Source organism: Brassica napus, chromosome A3 (assembly GCF_020379485.1).
Source record: "Brassica napus cultivar Da-Ae chromosome A3, Da-Ae, whole genome shotgun sequence".
Lineage (NCBI taxonomy): Eukaryota > Viridiplantae > Streptophyta > Magnoliopsida > Brassicales > Brassicaceae > Brassica > Brassica napus.
This window is the reverse complement of record NC_063436.1, coordinates 9,321,248-9,345,577: the sequence shown is the minus strand read 5'-3', so window position 1 is coordinate 9,345,577 and position 24,330 is coordinate 9,321,248. Positions and strand designations below refer to the sequence as shown.

Here is a 24,330-nt window from a genome sequence, read left to right as displayed (position 1 = left end):
AATATACGAAACGATGTTTGAGATATCTACAATGATTACAAAGTCAATTAATGACGATCTAATAGCAGATATCTACAATGATTACAAAGTCAATTAATGACGATCTAATAGCTCCGGTCACTGAATGGTAAGTCAAATTAGCACTCTTTGCTATGCATCTAAAGAAGGCTCATGAACCGGATAGGATGACAGCTCTCTTCTATCAGAAGTTCTGGGACATCGTAAAGGAGGATTTAATTAACTCATATGGTTAATCAATTCCTCTTTGAAAGATCGATGGCGAGTAAATCAAATGATACAAATATCTGCCTCATCCCGAAGACAACTAAACCGAATGAGAAGTCTCAGTTCAGACCTATTAGTTTGTGCAATGTCAGCTATAAGATAATCTCTAAAGTCTTATGCGAGAAATTAAAAAAAAGATCTATCCGACATAATTTCAGAAATCCAGTCAACCTTTGTTGGTGGAAGAAAGATTTTAGACAATATTATGATTTTCGAAAAAATATTCCTTGCTCTGAGAACTAAACCAAGCAGACGTAATAAAATGATGGCCGTAACGGATATGAGTAGAGTGTATGATAAGATGAAGTGGTCGTTCATTGAAGCAGTTATGAGAAAGATGGGATTCTCAAAATTTTGGATTAGCTTGATAATGCGATGTATCACCTTGGGTAAATACAAAGTTCTTATGAATGGGCAACCAAGGAGAAATATTATTCCATAGAGGTCTATGTTAAGGAGATCCTTTGTCGCTTTTCATTTATATTCTATGCACGAAAGTGCTCGTTAGCCTTATTAATCATGCAGAGAACCAAGGGAAGATAATGCGTTACACGCGTGTGTCCCTCAGTATCTCACTTTCTCTTTGCTGATGATAGCCTTTCTTCTGTAAAGCGGAGCCCCGTGAATGTAAATAAGTGATGAGAGTAGTCAAGAAATACGGAAAAGCATCAGGACGATGTATTAATTTTGAGAAATCCTCTCCTCTTTGGTAAGAGGATCAAAGAAGATCCTTAGTGAAACCGGGATGGATGAATGTAATGCAGTGCAGTCTCCGATGGAATTTGGGTTAAAGATCTCTAAATCAAACGAAGAAGAAGGCATATATGAGAAAGACTATCGGCTAAGCATAGGATGTTTGCGCGCGATACCTATTACACAATCGATCAGATCTCGACTTCTGTGTTGGCATGTTAAGCATGTATATGCACAGTCCTAAGAAGTCACATGGATCAGCATTAAAACATGTCTTAAGGTACCTAAAAGGATCTTCCACACTCGGACTAGAGTTTAAGCGAGCGAACAAGACTGTAATACAAGGATATAGTGACTCAAGTTATAACATTGATGAAGATGATGGCAAAAGCACTATGGGTCACATATTCTACCTCAATGATTGTCCAATTACTTGGTGTTCTCAAAAGCAAGAAATTGTAGCTTTATCATCATGTGAAGCTGAGTTTGTGGATGCTACAGAAGCTGCAAAACAAGCGATATGGCTTCAAGAACTTCTCCAAGAAGTTACAGAGAAACCGAGTCAGAAGATCGTCATTTATCATGATAACAAGTTTGCTATAGCACTCACGAAGAACCCGGTGTTCCATGGACGAAGAAAATACATACACAAGCGTTATCATTTTATAAGAGTGTGTGTCGATAATGAGCTCGTCGATGTCAAACATATTTCAGGAAGCAGTCAAAAGACATATATTCTAACTAAGGCATTGAGAAGAATCAAGTTCAAGGAGATGATAAATTTAGTAGGAAGTTCAAGATATAGAAGAAATTATAACTTCAAGTTTAAAGGAGAGAATGTTGGCAATAAACTTAAAGACAACTTGAAGTCCAAGCAACTCCAATCCTAATCTAGTAATGATTAGAAAGAACATCTTATTTAGAAGTTATCTAGATAAGTTAAATGTGTTTAGGAAATATATATTTCTATATAAGAAGATGCAAGTGTGTTGAATAACATGTAAGTTTTAGAAATTGTGTTTAAGACAGCTTAAGGTTTTGAGATAATTTGCTTAAGAGATTCATAAAGAAAGTGATTCTTTGTTATTGTGTGATCATATATAATCCTTAAAACTTATATATGTATATACAAATATGAAACTTCGACTTAACTAAAAATAGGAATCTTCGAATACATGTATATGCGAATATGTAGATGACAAAAAAAAAGCGAATATGTTGAAAATTATGCTACTGTTTCTCCAAGATACAAACGTCGGATTCACATGTGCGTTTGAAAGAAATTAGCCACATGTAGCTATCATTTTTTTCTTTCTTTTCTGCAACGTACGTAGTTGTTGTTTTCTCTTTTTTTTTTTTGTAGTTGTTGTTTTCTAAACAAACAAGAAGTTAGATGAACAGTTTTTGTTCATTACCACTCATATTCAACATCGTCGGTGCACAATTTCTTTGTTAACATCACGATCTATTAGTTTCGGTTACACTTCTCCGTCTAGTTATGTAATTATCTCCTATATATTCAACCACGTTTATTTTCAAAAACTGTTTAAAATATGGCATTGTTTTGTAAGATGTTAGGGATTTGCCGATAGAATAATTTCATTCATATAAAAACTTATATAATTAACGAAAATATTGAAAGAATAACTAAAAGAGTATTAAATACGAGATAGAATCAAAATGAATTTTTCTTTCTTCAATCTAAAACCTAAATTTGAATCAGATTGAAACATAAATCATACTAGCATGACTGGTTAACTGATGGTGTCTTTTTTTACAAAGAGACGCATTTTGAATACCTTTTTACCAAGAAAATTGACCAAAGATTGTATTCTATCATTTTTGTTCTTCACGGCCATAGAGAGATTGAGGGTGATTTATGAGACTTTGGATCATATTGTAGACTTTTGGAAAGAAATTTCTCGTGTACTTATTTTGGAGAAGATTTTTTTATCTTTCTCTCATTTTCAATGCAATTATTTTATAGAATCATTTTGTTATTTTTCTTTGATTATGAGTGAGTAGTCTGTTAGTTGGGTTAAGAAGTTTTCATAGGAGATGTTTCAATGTATTGATCTAAAAACTGATAAATTAGGAATTTATGATATTGGATCTTTGTTTATTGATTTTTTTAAGGCAGAGACTTAACTGATCACCTAACCAACGGAAGCTGATGTTACTGCACCTTGTGAACTGGTTAAACATGAATCTAAAGTTTTTTTTCTTAAATATGAGATGCAATGGAAGGTAGTATTTAGGATTTTGAATATAAGGTGTTAGCGCTACAAAAATAGGTTAGCTCTAGTATTGTGATTTGAGTCTGAGACGTCCATGTAATTTGTTCCAGGTATTCTCGTTGTGTGTTCAATACTGAAAAGAGATCTTTTACCATTCTCAATATTCAGCGTTTTATCTAATTGTTTACAGCTCATGCTAATTGCTTTTTTGCTTTTCTGAATTTAGTGAACCGAAAAACCATTCAATAATCTTTATTTATTGCTTTAGCCAGTAACATACTTAAAACTCTACGTATAGTTATAGTACTTGTGAATTTGATCCCTATGTATTACTATGTATTTGCAGTTTATATTTAACACTTAAAGCATGACCCTATCATTAACAAAGGGAGTATAGACGGTTTAACCATCTTGGATCTAACTCCATATTCTTTGCTATCTTAATAGATTTAAATAGATTTCTTACTATTTCTATAAAAAAATAAAAAATTTTAATCAACAAAACTGTAAAACTAAATAAAATTGTTTAGATTTTAAACAAACACAAACTTGAAGGATTTAAAATTATCATTTGCTTTAGAATTTATAAAAGTGTTGAAACGATCCTGCATTTTAAATTGTATTCTAGGTTATATTTTAGATGCTACCATAAATTATACCAATTAACTCAGGTTTGAAAGCATCCCACTATATTTTATCTTATGGCCACACAGATATAAAATAGACGCCCATATAAAATTATGCTTTAGGAATCATTTAAATACTCGGAAAAGAGAGTCCATCCGTAGGATGTACTATTTTTTTGAAAATTAGTTCTGAATTTTACCATATGCCTGAGATTAGAAAATGTTTAGAAGAAAAAAGACTATCAGTCGCAACAATCAGTTATTGTACTGATTCAGCCGATTTTAATTAAGACATGTGATACATACGCATAAATATACATAACCTCTTCTTTACTGTATGGTCCCTATTATTAACTTATCATCAATAATATTTCAAAGAAAGAACATTTTGTCCGACAACTAAACATATGGTTGAAAACGTGTTTAAATTCCCTTTTGAAAAATGCAATTTGTATTAATCAATAAAAGATATTAATAATACATTACAAGTGGTTGTGCTTTCATTGTGAGCAGTTGAGATAATTTTGCTTTTCAATCAATAATTTTTTTCAATCAATAAAATTAAAGAAGCTCAATATGCTATTGTACGTTAACATGTTTAGGAATCATGAGCAAGGAACAAAGTGAACAAAACTCTTCAAATTTCGAGATACAATTTGCTATAAGGTCTCCGCGTAAAGTTGGACGCATTTTAACGGATCCCTTATCAATCACATAAGAAGAATCAAGGATGGATTTCACCAAAAAAGAATAATCAATAATGGAATTATGTCACAAAGAACAAAAAAATTAAGTTATGGTAATAAATGATATATCACTCTCTTACCAAAAAAAGATATATAACTCACTATATTACATCGTAGCGTACGTATTAAAAAGAAAAGTTCAAATTAACTGTACAAAATGGAAACAAAGTGGCAAGGTGATTAGAGAAAAACGGTTGAGCTCAGCTGTATTAGAAAATGACTGGAAATTTTCATTAACCAAACAATTAAGTACAATATGAAGAATACAAATTAAACTAATGCATTTATGTCTATTCAATGTTTGTAGAAAAATTGATTGAAATAGATTACTACCATTTTTCAAAAATACATTTAATCAAAAATATTCTGACATTTGAATTTAGATTTTAGTGATTATTATTTAATATTTAGTATTTAAGGGATGAATTTAAGTTTATAAAATTTAATAACTAATTGTTAAACATTTTTGACGTCTATTAAAAAATTAGTCTTTTATCACAAATTTAAGATATAACTATTTTAAAAGTAAATTTGAAAAATAGTATCAAATTTATGGTAAAATTAAAATTTTCCATGTTTGCACATGTTTTTAAGAGTAACAAGTCACATTGTACATATACAAACATTATCCTCTTTTTAGAGTTCACAATATTTAAATATATTGGTATATGTTATCATGAGTGTTAACTTAACTAAAACTAGTTTGGAAATCACATATTTTTTAATGTTTTCTGGCTGTTCAAGTTTGGGCTTTCTCTAGGATCCCATTAAACCCACTGTTTTTTTCTATTCAGTCAATATTTGCTTATATGAATCACTTGTTTTGGAGAATTGAACCACCAATGGAAGATCATCAGTTTGCATAGATACTTTGATATATATAGAAAGGCATGAACAATAAAGTTGTCAGTAATATATATGTTGACCCTAGGAATACCATTAAATTGGCAGAAACAGAAGCCACACTTCAACGTGAAGCACATACATCACTAACACTTCAGAACTCGCAAAATAGGGCTACAGAATCGTCATTACCTCAAAGACATGGCCGGTGGTGTTTTACGGATGGATTATGGAAAGATCATGCTAACTTTTCGGAACAAGGATGGTACAATACTTTGGAAGAATTTGATGGACTAATGGAGACAAGAAATACGAGGCCTAGTTTGACGCCACTTCACGCAGAAATAGAGGCACTAATATGGGCTATGGAGAGGAGAGTATAAGGAATTTAAGACAATTTCATGTCAAGTTTGCAACGGATTATTCTTAATTGGTGAAGATAGTTTTGGAATTGGAAGATTACAAGCATTTGCAAGTTATTTTGAAGATATCCAGAAACAGAAGGACAGCTTCTCGTGATCGAGATTATACATGTTTCAAGAATGCAGAATTCAAAGGTGGACAATCTCGCACGTACTACTCTGAAACAATCGTCTTTCATCGGTCATATAGATGCAGACTTACTAGGGTGGTTCATAAAATCTTAGCTAAGTCTGTATGCTGATGACAAAAAAAAAACTTAACTAAAACTAGCAATGTGCATTTCGATTTTAATTCATTTTCAGTTTAGGTTCATTTTGGTTTGTGTGGTTCTAAAAAACTTTATTAAGCCAACCAAAATTATTTTGGTTTAAGTTAGGTTTGATTTGTTGTCGGTTTAGTTTAATCAAATTAATTTTTATTTTTGGTTTAATTCGTTTATGCAAATATAATTTATAAACTATAAAATAAATCATCATTTAATAATTAAATCATTAAATTTTAATATTTAAATATAAACCATATTTATTAAAATAGAAGAAATAATTCAATATTAAATCATTTTTCAAACATATTATAACGATCAGAGATAGCTTTCAGTTTCGATAATTGTTTAGGAATATCATATTTTATTTATTTTATTGTTATTTGTGTTTTTTTATTCATTTAAAGTAAAATGTATAAAATTATATTTAATTATATAGATTAGATGGTTAACTATTTTAAATCTGAACATTATTAATATATTTTGTTAATTTAATTAAGTACACTTTGATTTTTAAGTTTGGTTTAGTTTGAAACCAAACCAAACCGAACAGTTTGGGTATACTGAATTGATTTGGGTTGGTTGGATTCGGTTGGTTCGATTTGGATTGGTTTGATTCGATTTTTTACCAACCCTAAAAACCAAAGGATTAATATATTAAATCAAATTTGAACATTTTATGATTGTTTAAAGAAAACTAAGTTCAACCAAAATTCTATTTTAGTCATATGACTATGTTTTTTTATTATTTATGTTAAATATCGATAAAACGAATGAATCAAAACGTCATAATCTATCAAATCATTTTTCGAACATTAATGAGTATACTTAGAAAACTCAGTTCAACCAAAATGTTTCCATTTCAATTCGTTATTCCACTATTTATCCAGCAGATGAATCAAAATAAGAATCAACCACTATAAAAGAAAATCAGAATCAAAATAAGATGTTCTATCTGCTCCTCCTGCTGCCACTACAACACCCATTATGAAAAATGTTCCATCAAACAATATCAACAAAAAGGTCCAAAATTTTTATGTTGTTGATCTCATAACCACAACACCTAACGTGAATGCATTCGAGAGTCTTTCTTGTTTTTCTGTGCTAGGTGACGTGGATGAAGCTGAGATAGAGCCGATGGGCTCTCTCAGCTTGACAAGAGGTGGAAGAAAGACAAAACCTCCTATCAAATATCAAGATTTGGAATGGAAGACAGTACAAGGGAAAGGAAATCATGGTCCGCTTAGCCGTGGATCCAAACGCTAGCTACAATCTTTTATTTCATAGTTGGTTTAGCTAATTTCTACCTAAGTAGTTTCATAGGTATGAAATTTTAACTATCTATCATGCTAATGTAAGCTTTATCTCGCTATAGGATTTTATCGCTCTATCTTGTAAACGTATCATGCTAGTACTATTTTTTGCTTCAAAAATATTTTTTCCAAAATTTAATTAATAACCTTCAATTTTTTTTTAATTCTGGTTTTTAAAAAAAGTTTTTTTATACAATGAATTTTCTTTTTCGTAGGTTTTAAAATACCTTCCAGAATGTATATTATAACCTTCTTAATTCATAAGACAAATGATAAATTCAAAATACATTTGTAAATGTGTAACTAGACTTCTTGAATGTAAATGTATATGTATATTTAGGGATGTGTTTCTAAATATGTATGAAATATTTGTGGATTTAACTTATATGCATATTTAGGAAATCATTAGCAATTTATAAAATATTTCTAAATTTTTAAAATTTATTTATAAATATGTATAATATCTGTATAAAATTCAAATATCAAGGTCTTCCTAAGACTTCAGGATATGTTATACATATTTAAGTTTTTGTTCTGAATTTTGTTTTTTGTATATCTTACAAAATATACATATGGTTTGAATTCATAAATATATATATTCATGATTATATTTATAAATACACATGTATGAAAATTTTCTTAAATTTTATGAAGATATTATATATATTTATCCATATCTTCCTAAATTTAAGAACATATTATACATATTCAGTAATAAAATTCTAAATATTCATATAACTCAAATTCAAAAAGATATCATAAACATTCACAAATGTCATCTTAAAATTTTAAGAAAATTCCCAAAAACAAATTTCAAAAAGAAAGTTTTCAAAAATTCTAAAGAAAATTATATTTTCTGTTAATTTGAATTTTTTAATTTAAATTTTTATTTATATATATTTTTAAAACTGGATATAATTATTTTCTTTATCTGTTTAACTAAAGCTAAACTGGTCACTTCGATTTTTTTTTTATGAAATCTTAAATTTATTGATCTATCAGAAAATAATGATATTTACATTGTAAAAAAAAAGAGATTCTATGAACTGTAAACCTATCAATTACATTGTGTTTGCTGGAACCACCGACGAAAAAACACTTTTTGAACCTTGTGTCTAGTTTAGGAAAAACATGTTTTGAAGCATTTAAGGGAATTGTCCTTTTTTATTGCTAAAAAGGTTATTTTAATATGAAAAGGTTAAAAGGATAGTGAAATACCATACTTCCACAATAGGAACAGTTTAAATAGAACTATTAATATATCACTTTATGTAAATTCATCTAACTTTTTAATGCATCTAATATTGCTACAAACGAAAAGGAAGAAGCAAAACAAAAACTAATATTTAAGCTGTCAATGAAGTGAAATTTTACTGTGGCTCTTGTAGGACACGAGTCATACGAGAATTAACTACACTACACATGAAGATGAAGTGTTTTTACAAAACAAAAAGATAAAGATAAAGTGTTAGCTTTTGGTCAATAAATGAATTGCAAAAACCATCGCACGGTGCCGAGATTTGTTCGCCATCTCCCTCACTTCAAAGACAATTAAAATCGACCACATATATCCATAATTCTAAGAAAACGTGTCTCATGTTTATCATCCAACATGCAAAGTTTTTTAGGTCAACCTCAAAACACAAAAAGGTAGAATAAGATATTATCGTGTCATAAATTGTTTCACCTTTCATTTAGGTTTCATTTTTTCTATATTTATACCCCCACTCGTCCTCGCTTCTTCCACCATCTAAAACACTCATTATTTCCCTTAGATCTCTTACATCTCTCCTTAGTGTCTTCTAATCCTTTTTCTCAATCACAAAAGAAAAAAAAAATGGTTGCAAGCTGGCCTGAGCCCATTGTTTCAGTTCAAGCCTTGTCCCAAGCCGGCGTATCCACCGTCCCAAACCGGTATGTGAAACCCACGCATCAGAGACCGGTCTACAAGTCCGATCAATCCGGTCTTGACATGGAAATCCCCGTGCTAGACATGAGCGACATGTGGAGGAACCCAGAGGGGCTGAAGCGAGTGAGGAAAGCGTGTGAGGAGTGGGGTTTCTTCCAAGTGGTGAACCATGGTGTAGACCACGGGCTGATGGAGAGAGTGAGAGGAGCGTGGCGAGAGTTCTTTGATTTACCGGTAGAGATGAAACGAAAGTACGCAAACTCACCCGACACGTACGAAGGCTATGGAAGCAGGATTGGTGTTGTGAAAGATGCTAAATTAGATTGGAGTGACTATTTCTTCCTTAATTACTTGCCATCTTCCATTAGAAACCTTTCTATGTGGCCATCTCAGCCTCCTAAGATAAGGTATATGCATATGCTGATATGCACAATATATATACACAAAAAATACATATACACTATTACTCAGATTGATGGTGATACATAAACGGGATTTAGCCGAAAATAGTGATATAATATATCATACCGTTTAAGGGAATTGATAACATATGATCATTTTCTGATTGAAGAACACTAACTGTAATACCATTTTAACTTATAAAAATTTTCGATTAAATAAGTGGCTTGCCACATCTTGTAATTCAAAAAACAGAAAAGCTGGTATAAATCTTAACATTTATACCAAAAAAAATTTCGATTAAATTTTATTTTTTATTTTAAAAATCATCACTAATATTTTGTATATTTTGTGATAAAAACAAAATTACATACATAGATAATTTATTTGAACCATTTTAATCAGATTTTTTAATATATTAAATTTTAATTTTTTATATAAATCTATTTATTTTATAAAGATATTAAGGCACTTTAACTATTAAAATGTACATGAGAAGATAGACTTGGATTTGGAGGTCATATGACAAACCTGTTATTATATAAACGTCCATGACATTGGCTGTTCTTTTTTTCATCATCTACGTCTATATATTGTTTAGATATATAGTAGAAATACAAATTTTATTTTCTGACTGTATATGCTTTTTGACGAAACCGTTCACTGGAAAAGATATATTACTAGGTGAATGTTTGCATGGAGGACGTACGTAACACGCTGCTTGTGTGTGTTTTGATTTTTAGGTGTTGATGCATCTGATTTTTACCATTTTTTCTTTTGCATATGTACACACGTATGTCTATATGTTTGTTTAGGCACGTGTCTCATGTGTGAACACGTTTCACGTGGTCATCATACCCTGATAAGTGATGCCCATGTGAAACACGGATATATTCTAAACCTAATATATATATATATATATATGTATACTATAATTATAACATTTTTGGTCGAATTATATACCTAAGTAATAATGTAAACCTAGTGTCTTATTTACGTCCTAACTTTTTACTATTAATTTGTTTGTTTACTGATGGTTAGTTCACAAATGCAGCAGTAAACCAATTTCACAAATAGTTGGTCTGTAAGCAACCAATATTAACTAATATTAAGAAAATGTTTTACTTAACTAATCATATGAATTTTCCGTTTTATATTTTATAGTTATACGTACCGATAATTGTAATTGACATTTGGAGGAAACAAATAATGTGCAGAGAATTGATCGAAGAGTACGGTGAAGAAGTGAAGAAACTGTGTGAGAGGTTGGTGGAAACATTGTCAGAGAGTTTAGGTTTAGAACCAGACCATCTCATGAAGGCCTTTGGAGGAGAAGATAAAGTCGGGGCTAGTCTGAGGGCTAATTTCTACCCAAAATGCCCTCAGCCACACCTAACTTTAGGTCTTTCTTCCCATTCTGACCCTGGTGGCATCACCATTGTCCTCTCCGATGAGAATGTAGCCGGCCTCCAGGTCCGACGTGGTGACTGCTGGGTTACTGTTAAATCCGTCCCCAATGCTTTGATCGTTAACATTGGAGATCAAGTTCAGGTATTGTTTCTGAGTTTGTACCTTGTTTTTTGTAATTTACTCAATAACTTGGAGAACAGCACATACATCATTAAACCATAAAGTGGTTGTTTAGTGTTAGACGGGTTTTGGGTTGCTAAGCAACTCGGGATGGAAAGCACCCCACTACACTTTGACCTTGTTGCCAGGTGGATGAGACTATGCTTTGGGCTTCATTTGAATATCCAAACAGACGGTTCATACTTTAATTGTTTCTATTCGCTAATGCATTGAGTTATAGGATGATAGTCTTTTTGACGACTTCATATAATCTTCTTGGTATAATGTGATACAATGTGATACTTGGAATAGTTCGTGCAATGAGATCATATGCGAGTACTAACCAAATACTATGTTGGCTCAAATTGTAGATACTTAGCAATGGAATTTACAAAAGCGTGGAGCATCAGGTGATCGTTAATTCCGGTATGGATCGTGTCTCCTTGGCACTCTTCTACAACCCGAGAAGTGATATTCCGATCGGACCAGTGGAAGAACTCTTAACCGATAACCGACCTGCTCTTTATAAACCGATCAGGTTCGACGAGTATCGACTTATGATTAGGCAAAAGGGTCCCAGTGGGAAGAATCAAGTTGATTCATTGTTAGCAAGCACATGATAGTTCATTTACATCCCAAGTATAATCAGTACTTACTGCTACGTACTTATATAGTTGTACTTATATGTAAACTGTATACTTGCGCTATGTAAGAAATAAAAACTTTAATAAAAGGTATCAAATTAGATTCCCATGTTACCTTTTTATTATTTATTTTGTCTCTCCTCAGGTCGCATATAAGTATGATAAGAAAAGTATTTTTAAAACACTGCCCTTCTACTCTTTCACTAGTTTGTTTTTTATTACTCTAGAATATTTTAAAATACATGAATAATGTGACTTAGTTTCGTGCGTATGATTAAATCTGAAAAGTGTTGGCGTACTAAACTCTTTCACTATTAAGTTCAAAGTCATGTGCAAACATTGAATAGCAATGCATTATTGATATAGTACATAAAGTTTATTTGGGAATATATATTTTACTTTCAAGCTTGTATCATATGTACAAAATATTGAAATAGTTTGATTAACAAAATAAGAAAATGAAACAAAGATTTAATATAGTTGGACAAAAAATTCAGTAGGACTCGACAATTAACTAACTATACTATACATGAAGATGAATAGTTAGCTTCTGGTTTCTCTCATAAGCTAATTAATTAATGACTTGCAAACCGTGGCACGGCGCCTAAATTGCTTCCCCATCTCCTTCACTTTTAAAGTCATCTAGAACACATAAATAAATTTTGTCATCTGGTGTTCAAAAAAAAAAAAAAAAATTTGTCATCTGTCAACAACTCTAAGAAAACGTGTCTTCTGTATGTTAATTGCCATTCAACTAGCTCAACATGCAAAGTTTATTAGGTCCCCTCATAAGTGACCAATAAAAAAGTGGAATAAAATATATCGTGTCAAATAAATTAAGTTTACGAGTAAAAACATTACGAATACATTAACTTCATATCTGTAATAAATCTTTAAAATTTAGTATAAAGCTAGCTAACAAAAATAATAGTTATTTATAAGATTCAAGATTTTCAACAATTACAACTATATAAATTTTAAACACATGATTTTCAAACTTTAGGCCATATGTTCTTGTAATATTCACAAAACTATATGTAAGTTAAGACTATAAATAACGAGAGTTTCCACGTATTATTTTAAAGTAACAAGTAAAATATGCCAAATCACCAACTTATTTATTATTTATAAAGTTTACATGATTTCTACAAAAAAAAGAAGTTTCTTTAAAAATAAAACAGAAATCAATAGTACATTTATTTAAAAATAAAGGGAAATCATTAAAAAAAAATCAATTTAACTAACAGAATAAATCTTAGCAAATAAAAGACTTTTAGATAATAAAGACAATATGAATTTAAAGCACATATAATTTACAAAACTGGTGCTATATATTATTTAAAGTGTTACCATAAAATTAAAATATTAATAAGAATATTCTAAATCAGCAACTTTAATTTAATATATAAAAATAATTTTCAAAATTTATTTATTTTAAAATAAAATAAAAATTCAAAGTTAAGATAATAAATAATTTCATTAATAAGTAGAATTAACTTGATAGATAAACTATGTTTTTGACAAATTCAACATAAAATTTTAATGAACGGAGACGGATAAAAATGCTTTAAAGAACACAAGTTTTCTTTGAAAACAAAAATTTCAGAGAATAATGTATGTAAAAATAAAATAAAAATCAGCATAAGAATAAACTACCAAAGGTAAATATTATCTTAAAAGTTAACTTCATATTTATATGAAATTATTAACTTCAAATGAGTTTAACAAGAAAAATTTATATATTCACAACTTTTTTTTTACTATAAGAGCTATATTCTATCAATTTATCATCGCCATCTCTTTACTTTCTCACCTCCAAATGGTGAACATGAAATTACACTTGTTCAGCTGTGAGTAAGATTATCATAATCTCAATTTCTCATGGATCAACAACAACTTCTCTTAATCATCCTCGGTTCACTCTAATTATATCACTTTTCATTCCATTGTTCGTACGTACACAACTTATAATATATCAATGGAGGAAGAAGGGCGAGTTCTGTTGATGGATGGGAAGGCTTTTTTAGGCAAAGGAACCTTTGCGAAGGTCTACTAGGGCAAAGAGATCATCGGCGTCGCAATCAGAGTCATCAACAAGGATCAAGTGCTTAAGAGACAAGGCATGATAGAACAAATCAAAACGCGATCATGAAGCTCGTTAGTCACCCCAACATCGATCGTTGAGCTAAAAAAAGTCATGGCCACGAAGACGAAGATCTTCCTCGTCCAAAATCTCCAAAGGCAATATAACGCCCCGACCCGTCCACGGCTAATGGGCCACCCACGCCCGCTCTCTCGGCCCGTGGGCCCCATCCCGTCTGACGGCCGGTCCGTTAATTTTTCAAGGGCTCGAAATCATTGTTTACTGACCCTGCAATCACCACCCGACATTTTCCCGTGCTTTGGCCTCACTCGCACGCTATCGCGAATCACTTCCCGATAGGTCACCCATCCTTCCACTACTCCAGCTCAAGCACGCTTAACTCTGGAGTTCTTTCAGGATGTGCTCCGGAAAAGGTAAGTCAATTTTGGTGACATAGGTAGCCAAATCAATTCTCTTAAGCCTTTTCACATATCACAACTCGGGATGTTACAATTCACCCCCTCTCAAAGAACGCAACGTCCTCGTTGCGGCCCACGACAGGTCTCAAGACGCCTCTCAGGTCAGAACTGAGATGGCTAACCAGCTCTGATACCACTTATAACGCCCCGACCCGCCCACGGCTAATGGGCCACCCACGCCCGCTCTCTCGGCCCGTGGGCCCCATCCCGTCTGACGGCCGGTCCGTTAATTTTTCAAGGGCTCGAAATCATTGTTTACTGACCCTGCAATCACCACCCGACATTTTCCCGTGCTTTGGCCTCACTCGCACGCTATCGCGAATCACTTCCCGATAGGTCACCCATCCTTCCACTACTCGAGCTCAAGCACGCTTAACTCTGGAGTTCTTTCAGGATGTGCTCCGGAAAAGGTAAGTCAACTTTGGTGACATAGGTAGCCAAATCAATTCTCTTAAGCCTTTTCACATATCACAACTCGGGATGTTACAGGCAAGCTCCAGGAGGACGCGGCTCGTAGATATTTCCAGCAACTGATCTCAGCCATACTCCCTCCGTTTCAAAAAATCCACATTATAGAAAAAAAATTATTTCAAAAAGATACATTTTTTACCTTTTCAATGTATTATTTAATGAAAAATTGTAAGTTTCAAAAAAAAATGGTGTTTATTGCATTTCTATTGGCTAAAAGTTATAGAAAATTGTTATTCAGAAAAAAACAATGTATATTATAAATATATATTATGTATGTGTAAGAAAAATATTTATTATGCATAAAAATTGGTAATATACGTGTAAATAGAGTATTATAATATAAATACAAAAAATTCATCTCCTAGTACTTTCTAATTTTTTCTGCTTTTTCAATAAATCGCTAAGCCCGGATGCACTGCACGTGAGCGCCTAGCGAGTTTCCAAACAAGGCTTAGGTGATTATTTAATCATGCATTTTAAACCGGCCGGTTTGAATAATATATCTGAATACAATCACTGATTTGGTATAGAACGGTTTAATTAAATTCTAAAAGCAATATCAAGTTTGGTTTGGAAAATGTCAACAAGAACAAAAGCAAACATTTGATAAAGAAAAAAAGAACAAAAGCAAACATTTGATTAAGTGTTCCCATTGGTTTCTAGGTGGCGGAGGAGCACGACAAGAGTTTCAAGGTCTAAAATGGCTTTTTACGGCGACGACACTGAGATACTTTGGCAGTGGTCGTATGGTTAAAAAATCATGCATTTTAATCGGCCTGGTTCGAAAATTTGGAATTAAACTAGGTGAAAATTTTGTTTTGGTACGTATTTGTTTAATCATAACTGAAATGAATGAACACCACTAAAGAGAGAAGGAAAACATTTCATAGAGAGCAATAACTCACAACTTCTGAATCACTCTTAGCTTAACCATATTAGATTGAGACTTCAGCCTATTTGTTTGTCAGAAAAGAAAATCTGAAAAGATATCGAACCGAACCATATGGACCGACCCTATTCCTTCTAAATTATACCGGAGCGATTTGTAACAAGACTTAAACCGGTTCCGATTTGATAAACCAGAAGGCCGTCCGGCCAGCAAGAGAGGCCAAAGTTAAGCAAGATGATTGCAGACCAAATCAGCACATTTTGGCAAACGATAAGCTGAAACAGCACAATCATTAATTGTATAAATATATAAATATTCATTTTATTACTAGAAAATAATCACACAGTCCGGAAATAATCAGCCAAAAAAACTATACTTATCTGAATCTGAATGGATACCCAAATGTTCATACCTAACTGTTTATGTAAACAAATAAAAGAAAACTCTATTCTAGAATCATACACTGGAACAAAACTAACTCTATAATAAAGATTTTTATTTTAAAAGAAAATACAGAGAGGTACATTGAAAATGCTCTTAGCCATCTTGTTGAATAATACAGAGAAATAACTAAGCCATGTCAATAATCAATAATATTTATTGTTAACTCTATATCGATCCAACTTTATGTTGACTGATACACCTTATCGTTCTAACAGTCGGTCTATGTAACGCCTAGTCGTCAGTAAAAAAAAACGGTTTATTTTTCTAAAAACGATTAAAATCAGTCAATGCGGTACCCCGCACAGACACTAATCTCCTATAAAATGCATAATTACCATCTACCAATTTCTTGAACATTACATCTTATACTGTATAAATTCGCTTCACCTTCTTCATCGTCCTTCTACAGACTGGACAACTCCCAGCAGCTTCTGCTATCCTGTGCACATATTTGGATCAATCTCAATACGATAATTAACAACATTTTTCTTGATCCAGTGGATTTGATATATATACAGTTGTATAATATATTAGCTCATGCTGAGAGACATATTAGTTTGAGAAAAACTTACTTTGTTCCACACTGATAACAAGAGACGCAATGGCCACAGGGGAGGAAAAAGCAATCTCGTTTAGCATCAAAACAAATGGCACATAGACGTCTAGTGCTATTACTTGCTTCACCCTCATTACCCGTAAAGTCTTCAAGATCAGCATCATCTGCTGCAAAAGACTCATTAGACGAACCCATGCTTGAACCATCTTCATCTTTGTTTACAAGTAGTCGTGTTCTCGCTGAATCATTTTGGGTTTGATCTATCTCTTCACCATCACACTGTAACCTTTTCCAGAGTTGTATAGCTACCAGCATGAAGCAAGTCACCAAACCTAAAAATAGAAACTTTCTCAATGCTCAAATCTGACTAAAAAAAAAAAAAAAAATCTGATTATAAATTGCTTTAAAATAATTGAAAAATATTCAACCTGTGCCGACTACATAAGAAGTCCATCTAGGTTGATATGAGAACCTGATACACCATTCTTCTTCAACTGATGCTCCCTAAGCTCAGAGGTAATGAGAATTGAGCATGTAATATATAGAGATTCTGTGGGTGTGTTTCCTTGTGAATGCATACCTGTGTTGGTGCTGGTGAAGTTAAGACAATAGAGTTTCCAACAAGAGACATTGCATTGAATGTGCACTCTCCGTTGCTGAAGGTACACTTGTAGAATGATTGTTTAGTATCATACAAGATAGCCCTCACATCAATATCCAGTTCCACCTGAACAAAAAAAACATCTCAAGTAAACAAAGTGGACATGAGCAAGAAGAAACAAAACAGAAATAAAAACAAAACTTATTCCTAAGTCATCATTACCTCTACGTCCTTCACGTTGGAGTTAGCCACAGCCACATAATAACTTGAAGACTTACTTATCTTCACTTCAATCATTCCACTACCTGTAAAGGACTTTTGTTAACTCCTCAGATAATCAGTACAACCAAGACATTTAAGTTGGAACTTCCATTTGAGTAACCTCGAATCAGATTCCATGAGAGAGCTGTGTTCTGTGATGCATGTTCCTCCAACAACTGATAAGAGTCCGTTCCTATGATTTGAGAGCATTAAAATAATCAGTTGACATCCCTAAAAGGTAAGACTTACAAACAAACTACTCAATCATATCAAGACTTTCTACCTTCTATTTCCTTATTTTATTAAGAGTTAATGGTCTAGTTAGGAAAGTTGTCGACTTTGCATATGGGTTTTATGAATCTGTTTTGTGTATTACTATCATATTAACTGTATCAAACAAGAAGGCAAGCATAGAAAAATGACCAAAAAGAATTAAAATTAAAAAAAAAAAGAGATCACAACCGAATACAAACCAACCAACCTTCATCGACCACAAGCCGAAGTGAACGGCCTTCTGGTTTGACTCTATATGAAATATTCAACGAAGCTCCTTTGTTCAGATAGTATGGCCATTCCTGAAAAACGTTAAATCAGGGAAGTTCGAATGTTTTGACTTCAGGTTATGATGAGAATCTTTAAATACCTTGTAAGAGTTATGTGAGACAGAGGCCAAGCGAGATTCAGACCAATTCACTACAACATCAAGAGGAGGAGATGTATAGAACCCAAATAACTCAAGTCCAGATTTTGAATCATCTAACTCTTTCACCTAACCAAACAAGAAAAAAAAAACATTCTCAGCAACTTAGCAGTGTCTCTCCTGATAGAGAGTAAAGAAGTCAACAACCTTTACGCTTTGTACAAAAATGGTGTTTGGTTCGATAAGAATGGAAGAGTTGGGTCCAATCCAGACATTTCTTGGTCCGTAAACACCAACAATCATAGCCATCGACACTGGTCAACGAGAATCAGTCAAATTCAGACAACAGTTCCAAGACTTTCAAAAACAGAGCAAAGTCAAAAGAGTGTCGGAAACAAACCAAAGAACCAGAAAATGATAACCACAGCGAAGCAGGACACGCGTTGTTCAACACCGGCCACTGAAGCGGTCCCAAGATCGGGTCGGTTTAAATCTCCTGCATACCGATGATCAAACCGGGGATCAAACTCTTGGTTAACGTCTTCTTCCTCTGTATTAGAAGATGAAGAAGAAGACACAGAGGGGAGAAGAGGAGGAGGAGCTGAATCCATCTCGGGCAATCTAGAGAGAGGGAGAGGAATCAGGAGATGGGTGAAGGAGAGGATGATGAAACTGACGAAACTTTTTTAAGATATTAAGAAGGAGAAAGACCTGAGAATGTGTGAGGAGGAGGTGGATCCATGGAGATAATTAAAGTAACGGTTACACTGTTTGAAAATGGTGGTATCACCTGCGAGTCTTCGTCTTTTCTCTCAGTCGGTAAACGACGGTGGTTAAGGCTTTATGATGTTTGACTTCTTTGAGGGTAATTTTGTAATTTTGTAATAAACTAATGTAGTAATATTATCCTTCATGTGATTTGTTTTAAAATAATAAATATGTATGCATTAATAAGCAATATATATATATATATATATATAAATAAATGAATCATGATGTAAATAGAAACAAGATTAGTTCATCTGAAATATTATATCTACTGTATTAAAAATAGAGTTATTTTTAAAAACTCTACTATAGAAGAGTTATAGTTGGACCATTTACTTAGTAATTTAACATATTAACCTAAATATATTCATATAATTTTTTTGGAATAAACGTAAATGATATTAATATCTAAATAATTTTTCGTAAATCTAATCCATAATCTGTTAAAATTTATAATATTAAATTTTTATAAAGAAAAACAACCAATAATTTATTTTGTGTACGATTTCTATGTACGATTTTGTGGTGATAATAAAAAACAAAATGAAATATAATATATTAAATAAAAAAAATATTTTCAAAAAATATTATTAACTAATTTAATTTAGTCACATATAAACATGTCGAAATTACAAATATTCAAACAAAAACTCGGAAAGTAGTAGTTATTCATATAAAACTAATGTTTAAATTATTTTTTTAATATGGTGTTATCTTTTTAAACAAACAAATAAACAATTGGTTAATATATGAATAGTAAAATTTCATGAAAAATCAAATTTCACCAATTCTAAAATTGATATGAAACATATATCTTTATAATTTATATTTATTATAAATGTTATTTTAAAACAAAAATGCATCTGCTCGAATGGAGGGTTTCAACTTTAGTAAACTCATACATTTTATACTAGTCATGAGGAACCCTAAGTCATCATTAGATATAACATATTAAATCAGATGTATTCTACTAAAAGTTTGAGGTGATTTGTGTTAAAATAATAAAAAAATAATTATTATTCAATCACAAATTTAAGAAAATAAAATAAAATCTAATGTTATTAAATTTGTTATTTGAAAAACTAATTTGAAATCCACTTTTATTGAATAAATTTTAAGTTATGTATTTTCAATCTTTCTAATCATTTTATAATGTTGATATAATTTTTTTAAAAAAAATTCAAATCTCATAGCTTTGCTAAAAATCACTTAACTATTGATTAAATACAATGTTGTAATTTGTAATACAATGCTGTTCTTATCTGAAACAGGACTAATATGTTATTATTGAAGATAACATATTGAATTTATTTGCATGCATCATGGTCGTGGTTTACGTGTCTAAATTTATCAAAATATTAATTAAACTCTCAATTCCTAAGAGGAGTATAAGTTTAAGATGCCCAAAAAAGTCAGCGCTAAGGTTCCCTGTCTAAAATATTATATATAGCTCTATATATCTTAGATTAGTCCGGAGAGAGAGTAAACCAAACCATACTAAATCTTTTCATGCAGATATATTTATCTGAAATAAGATTCAATGTATCATTAGAGGATAACATATTGAATCTATACGCATGCTGGTAACTTACATTTGTCTCTATCTATCCAAATGCAAAGAGAAAAAAGTCAAACATTATGATTAAGCTTGTTCAAAATATTATATAAGCTTCATATATCCTTAGACTAGTCGGGAGGAAGAATAACGTATTTGTAGAATATGAAATATCAAACCATTAAATTATATCACAACTGATTTAACCACTAAAATAAACCTATTTGGATCCTTGGGCTTAATTTTAATCATGAAACCCAAAGAAAACTTATACTCTAGACATTTTGAGTTTTTTCTTTCAAACTAAACAAAAATTGTGGGATCCCAATGATTGTGCATTGTCAGCCCATGTCAAAAGTAGAATCTGAGATGAAGAGACATGGTGTTGAACATTTTAGATAAGTACAACAAAATGCTGTGATATAAGGCCAAACGATAGTTTGGTGTATCTGAAATATGGTGTGAACTGTAGATCCTAGACTACTCGGGAGGAAGCATGAATCGTTGTAAATGTAACATATGTCAACTTGCATGATAATCTTAAAAGGCTCAAAAACATATATGAGTGACAACCATCATTGTTCACCAAACGAAAACAGAGTTTTTAGATTCAACTGCAACTTGTTCTGTATATCTGATGCACACAAGCGAGAATAAATTGGTACACCATCCAGTAGCATGTCCTCTAAACGTTTTACGGTAGAGCCGTACTAGGTGGTAGCTCACTGTTCGTTTCTGAATAACTCTAGCTCAGCAAGGCTTAGCGAGTTTGGTATACCATAATCAAAGGGAAACTCAATCGGTAATGACTTCCAGTAAAGACTCGGTTTCCACTCCGCTTCTCTCACTACCTTCAACACCTCCTTCACCACAACCTCGCTTGCCTTGGCTGTGAAATGGATCCCATCTCTATGAAGTTAAAACAAACCCCATGAGTTAGTTTGATAGAATATCATTTTTAAGAGTTAAAATGTTTTTGAGTAACTCACGTGAAGCAGGTGTTCAACCAATCATCTTGTTGCTGTATAACGTTCCAGAGATCAACACATTTCACATTGATCTCATTGCATAGAGTCAACAAGGCTTCTGCATATGGTCGGCAAACTTCGTTTCTCCGGCCTTTTATTGCATCTCTACCACATATGTTACATAATGATCAAACTTCTAATACTAAGAGGAAGATTTAACCAGCTCTCAAAAAAAGACATACCCAAAAACTAACTCGATCTGTCTCTCATTCATTGGTGGAGGAGAGAGGAAAATGACACGGGTCTTGTCCGAAAGGCTCTGTTAAGATAACATGAGAGTTAGCAATACAGTAAGAAACAAAAAGTCACCAACTTTCAAAAGGGGCATTAGTACCAAAAGATGCTCCCCAATCTTCCTCATGTTGTCAATGAACTCAGAGAGAGGAACATGAGCTCCCTTCCCTGATGGATGAGGAGGCATTGAATCATTCCCACCGAAGTAAACTATCACCAAAGAAGGTTGTACTACAGCATCCTAACCAAAACAGAGACATCAATACATAAAGTGTGACACTTTCAATATGCAGAGTGTATGTTACCTTTGGGAAGACTTGGTCAAGAACCTTTAAGGCAAATCTTGAGTTCCAACCACCATACCCACGAAGGACAACGTCAGCCTGTGAACATGCATTAAAAGATTGAATCTTTAAGTGTTACAGTGATGGATCTAATTCGAAAAGGCACCAATCATTAGGTTGGTGACAGTGAAAACATGTAATGAGTGAAAGTTCTCCACTTTTCAATAGCTGAGGAGGAGAAGAAGAATGAGAAACCGTGCGAGAGTAGACGTCAGCGAGAGAGGCTCCCCAGCCACCATTGCTGAAGCTGTACTGAACGATTGAAGAACCGAAGAGGACGATCTGAGGTCTTCCTGGTCCAACCATGGCTTTCTTTGCTTCCTCTTCTCTCACCGGGTGAAGGAGAGCACTTTGCTTGGTGAATGCTCTGATTAGCAAAACTAAGTATTTAAAATGGATTTCTAAATTTAAAAAAAGAGTATATTAACTAAATTTATTTAATTAATTGAGATTTTATCATCTTTGAAAAGAAAATTAATTTATATATAAATTGACAAATGTTATTAGCAATTCTAGAAAATATCTTATGATATTTCAAATGAAATATTTTTCTTGTATCTCTACTAATTTTATCCTTATAATTATTTTTATTTATTTTTAGTATATGGAGTGAGATTTTATCATGTTTGAAAATAAAAATAATTAATATATAAATTGACAAATGTTATTAGAGAGTCTAGAAAATATCTTATGATATTTCAAATGAAATATTTTTCTCGTATCTCCTCTAATGTTATCCTTATAATTATTTTTTATTTATTTTTAGTATATGGAGTTGTTTTTTAATCACAATCAAAAAGTTCAATCATTTGTGTTGTGGTCGTTAGATCCTCACTACTGACACATCGACCAGAATTCCACAATAGTTCCTAGAAAAAAACAAAAGAATATATTCCTAATATTATGTGGGCTCACCTAGTCGACATGTTTTCTGTTAATATATAGAGAAGCAGTGGAAATTGATCAGAAAAAAAATAATAGAAAGCAGTGGAAATCACGCCCGGCTATCAAAGTCTTTGCGTGGTTATTATGAGTTCTGGGGTTCACTAGTTTAGCCTCAACTTGAGGTATCAAACAAACAACCGTGTTTATCTGGCCCCTCTCGTGTTTGCAAATTTTTGTATTGTTCTGCTAAGCTCACTCGGTTAACGTGTATGTACACTTTGATTCTTTCTTTCTTTCTTTTTTATTAGTACTGAATTATGTGTGCATGGGGAATTCCATATTTTGGATTTTATGTACTCCTTCTACTTTTTAACATGTCTGTTCACTAATATGTTTAAGCATTAGCGTTTAGTTTCGATTTGCTTCCAAATTATACTTTTTGGTTTGGTTCCGGTTTGGATATGGTTTTTAACTTTCGGTTCGAGAAATATAGTAAATGTTGAGTTATTTATGAATTTTTGTTTGGTTTAGGTTTAGTTTTGTTTCGTTCGATAACAACTTTAGGAATTCGATAAAAATTTGAGTTTAATTCAAGCGCGTTGGGTCTAAATAAAAATATTTAATTGTTTATCTTGATTCTAATTTAGGAAGCTATATTTTTGTTACATTTCTGGTTTTTATTTTGTGTTATTGAATGACGTTATATATATTAAATATGTTTATTAAAAAAAAGTTTTTTAAAAATTTATATTTATAGAATGACTGAAAGCATGTGTGTATATATATTGTATAGGTTAAAAAAGCATATAGGTTTGAATAAATATTTTACTTAACTAAATCAATAACACAAATGTATTATGAATATGCACATTATATCATGGAATATTAGACTAAAATTATATTTGAGTCATTTCTAAATTTGAGTCAATAAATAGTTGTAGATTTTGTAGATATGCACACAAGAATCAGTTACTATATGTAGTTAGTATTTACTAAATTTCAGCAAATCTAGATTAGTTAAATGAATATAAAATGGTATTTATTAGTCAGTTTAATTAATTTAAAAATAAACATATCCTTTTTGCAAATCTATTACTAATTACAATATTAGTTAGCCAAGCAAAAATTATTAGAATTAGTTTA

General features: G+C 32.0%; 3 protein-coding genes across 4 annotated transcripts; 1 reads left to right on the top strand and 2 right to left on the bottom strand.

The window, feature by feature from the left end:
• The first annotated feature begins 9,046 nt into the window (after positions 1-9,046).
• LOC106438159 (jasmonate-induced oxygenase 4) lies at positions 9,047-12,076 on the top strand. The gene is made up of 3 exons (XM_013879236.3): positions 9,047-9,744; positions 10,954-11,287; positions 11,677-12,076. The coding sequence occupies exons 1-3, from the start codon at positions 9,266-9,268 to the stop codon at positions 11,923-11,925; spliced, it is 1,062 nt and encodes a 353-aa protein (XP_013734690.2). The 5' UTR covers positions 9,047-9,265; the 3' UTR covers positions 11,926-12,076.
• A 4,379-nt stretch (positions 12,077-16,455) lies between these two features.
• LOC106438161 (E3 ubiquitin-protein ligase APD1-like) lies at positions 16,456-19,250 on the bottom strand. Of its 2 annotated transcripts, none has more exons than XM_013879239.3 (11): positions 19,085-19,250; positions 18,774-18,869; positions 18,581-18,687; positions 18,377-18,502; positions 18,215-18,308; positions 17,855-17,926; positions 17,695-17,777; positions 17,452-17,598; positions 17,300-17,375; positions 16,888-17,203; positions 16,456-16,754 (listed from the first exon to the last, which is right to left on the bottom strand). In XM_013879239.3, the coding sequence occupies exons 1-11, from the start codon at positions 19,113-19,115 to the stop codon at positions 16,679-16,681; spliced, it is 1,224 nt and encodes a 407-aa protein (XP_013734693.2). In that variant the 5' UTR covers positions 19,116-19,250; the 3' UTR covers positions 16,456-16,678. The 2 variants fall into 2 exon arrangements, with proteins under 2 accessions (XP_013734693.2, XP_013734692.2); XM_013879238.3 differs by having other exon boundaries at positions 18,774-18,994; positions 19,085-19,223.
• A 1,947-nt stretch (positions 19,251-21,197) lies between these two features.
• Positions 21,198-22,758, bottom strand: LOC106438163 (GDSL esterase/lipase At2g38180). Its single transcript, XM_013879243.3, has 6 exons — positions 22,498-22,758; positions 22,264-22,341; positions 22,059-22,199; positions 21,907-21,983; positions 21,686-21,829; positions 21,198-21,605 (listed from the first exon to the last, which is right to left on the bottom strand). Exons 1-6 carry the CDS (start codon positions 22,606-22,608, stop codon positions 21,419-21,421), a joined length of 738 nt encoding a protein of 245 aa, XP_013734697.2. The 5' UTR covers positions 22,609-22,758; the 3' UTR covers positions 21,198-21,418.
• Positions 22,759-24,330: the final 1,572 nt, after the last annotated feature.

What these genes read in the sequence shown, in the direction of transcription:
- LOC106438159 (XM_013879236.3), top strand. Translation starts at nt 9,266, where the DNA reads ATGGTTGCAAGCTGGCCTGAGCCCATTGTTTCAGTTCAAGCCTTGTCC. An exon ending in TCTCAGCCTCCTAAGATAAG is followed by an intron (nt 9,745 to 10,953) that starts GTATATGCATAT and finishes AATAATGTGCAG; the next exon opens with AGAATTGATCGAAGAGTACG. An exon ending in ACATTGGAGATCAAGTTCAG is followed by an intron (nt 11,288 to 11,676) that starts GTATTGTTTCTG and finishes CTCAAATTGTAG; the next exon opens with ATACTTAGCAATGGAATTTA.
- LOC106438163 (XM_013879243.3), bottom strand. Translation starts at nt 22,608, where the DNA reads ATGGTTGGACCAGGAAGACCTCAGATCGTCCTCTTCGGTTCTTCAATC. An exon ending in TTGACCAAGTCTTCCCAAAG is followed by an intron (nt 22,200 to 22,263) that starts GTAACATACACT and finishes TGTTTTGGTTAG; the next exon opens with GATGCTGTAGTACAACCTTC. An exon ending in TGGTTGAACACCTGCTTCAC is followed by an intron (nt 21,606 to 21,685) that starts GTGAGTTACTCA and finishes TTAACTTCATAG; the next exon opens with AGATGGGATCCATTTCACAG.
- LOC106438161 (XM_013879238.3), bottom strand. Translation starts at nt 18,984, where the DNA reads ATGGATTCAGCTCCTCCTCCTCTTCTCCCCTCTGTGTCTTCTTCTTCA. An exon ending in TCGGCTTGTGGTCGATGAAG is followed by an intron (nt 17,927 to 18,214) that starts GTTGGTTGGTTT and finishes CTCAAATCATAG; the next exon opens with GAACGGACTCTTATCAGTTG. An exon ending in CTTCACCAGCACCAACACAG is followed by an intron (nt 17,376 to 17,451) that starts GTATGCATTCAC and finishes CTCTGAGCTTAG; the next exon opens with GGAGCATCAGTTGAAGAAGA.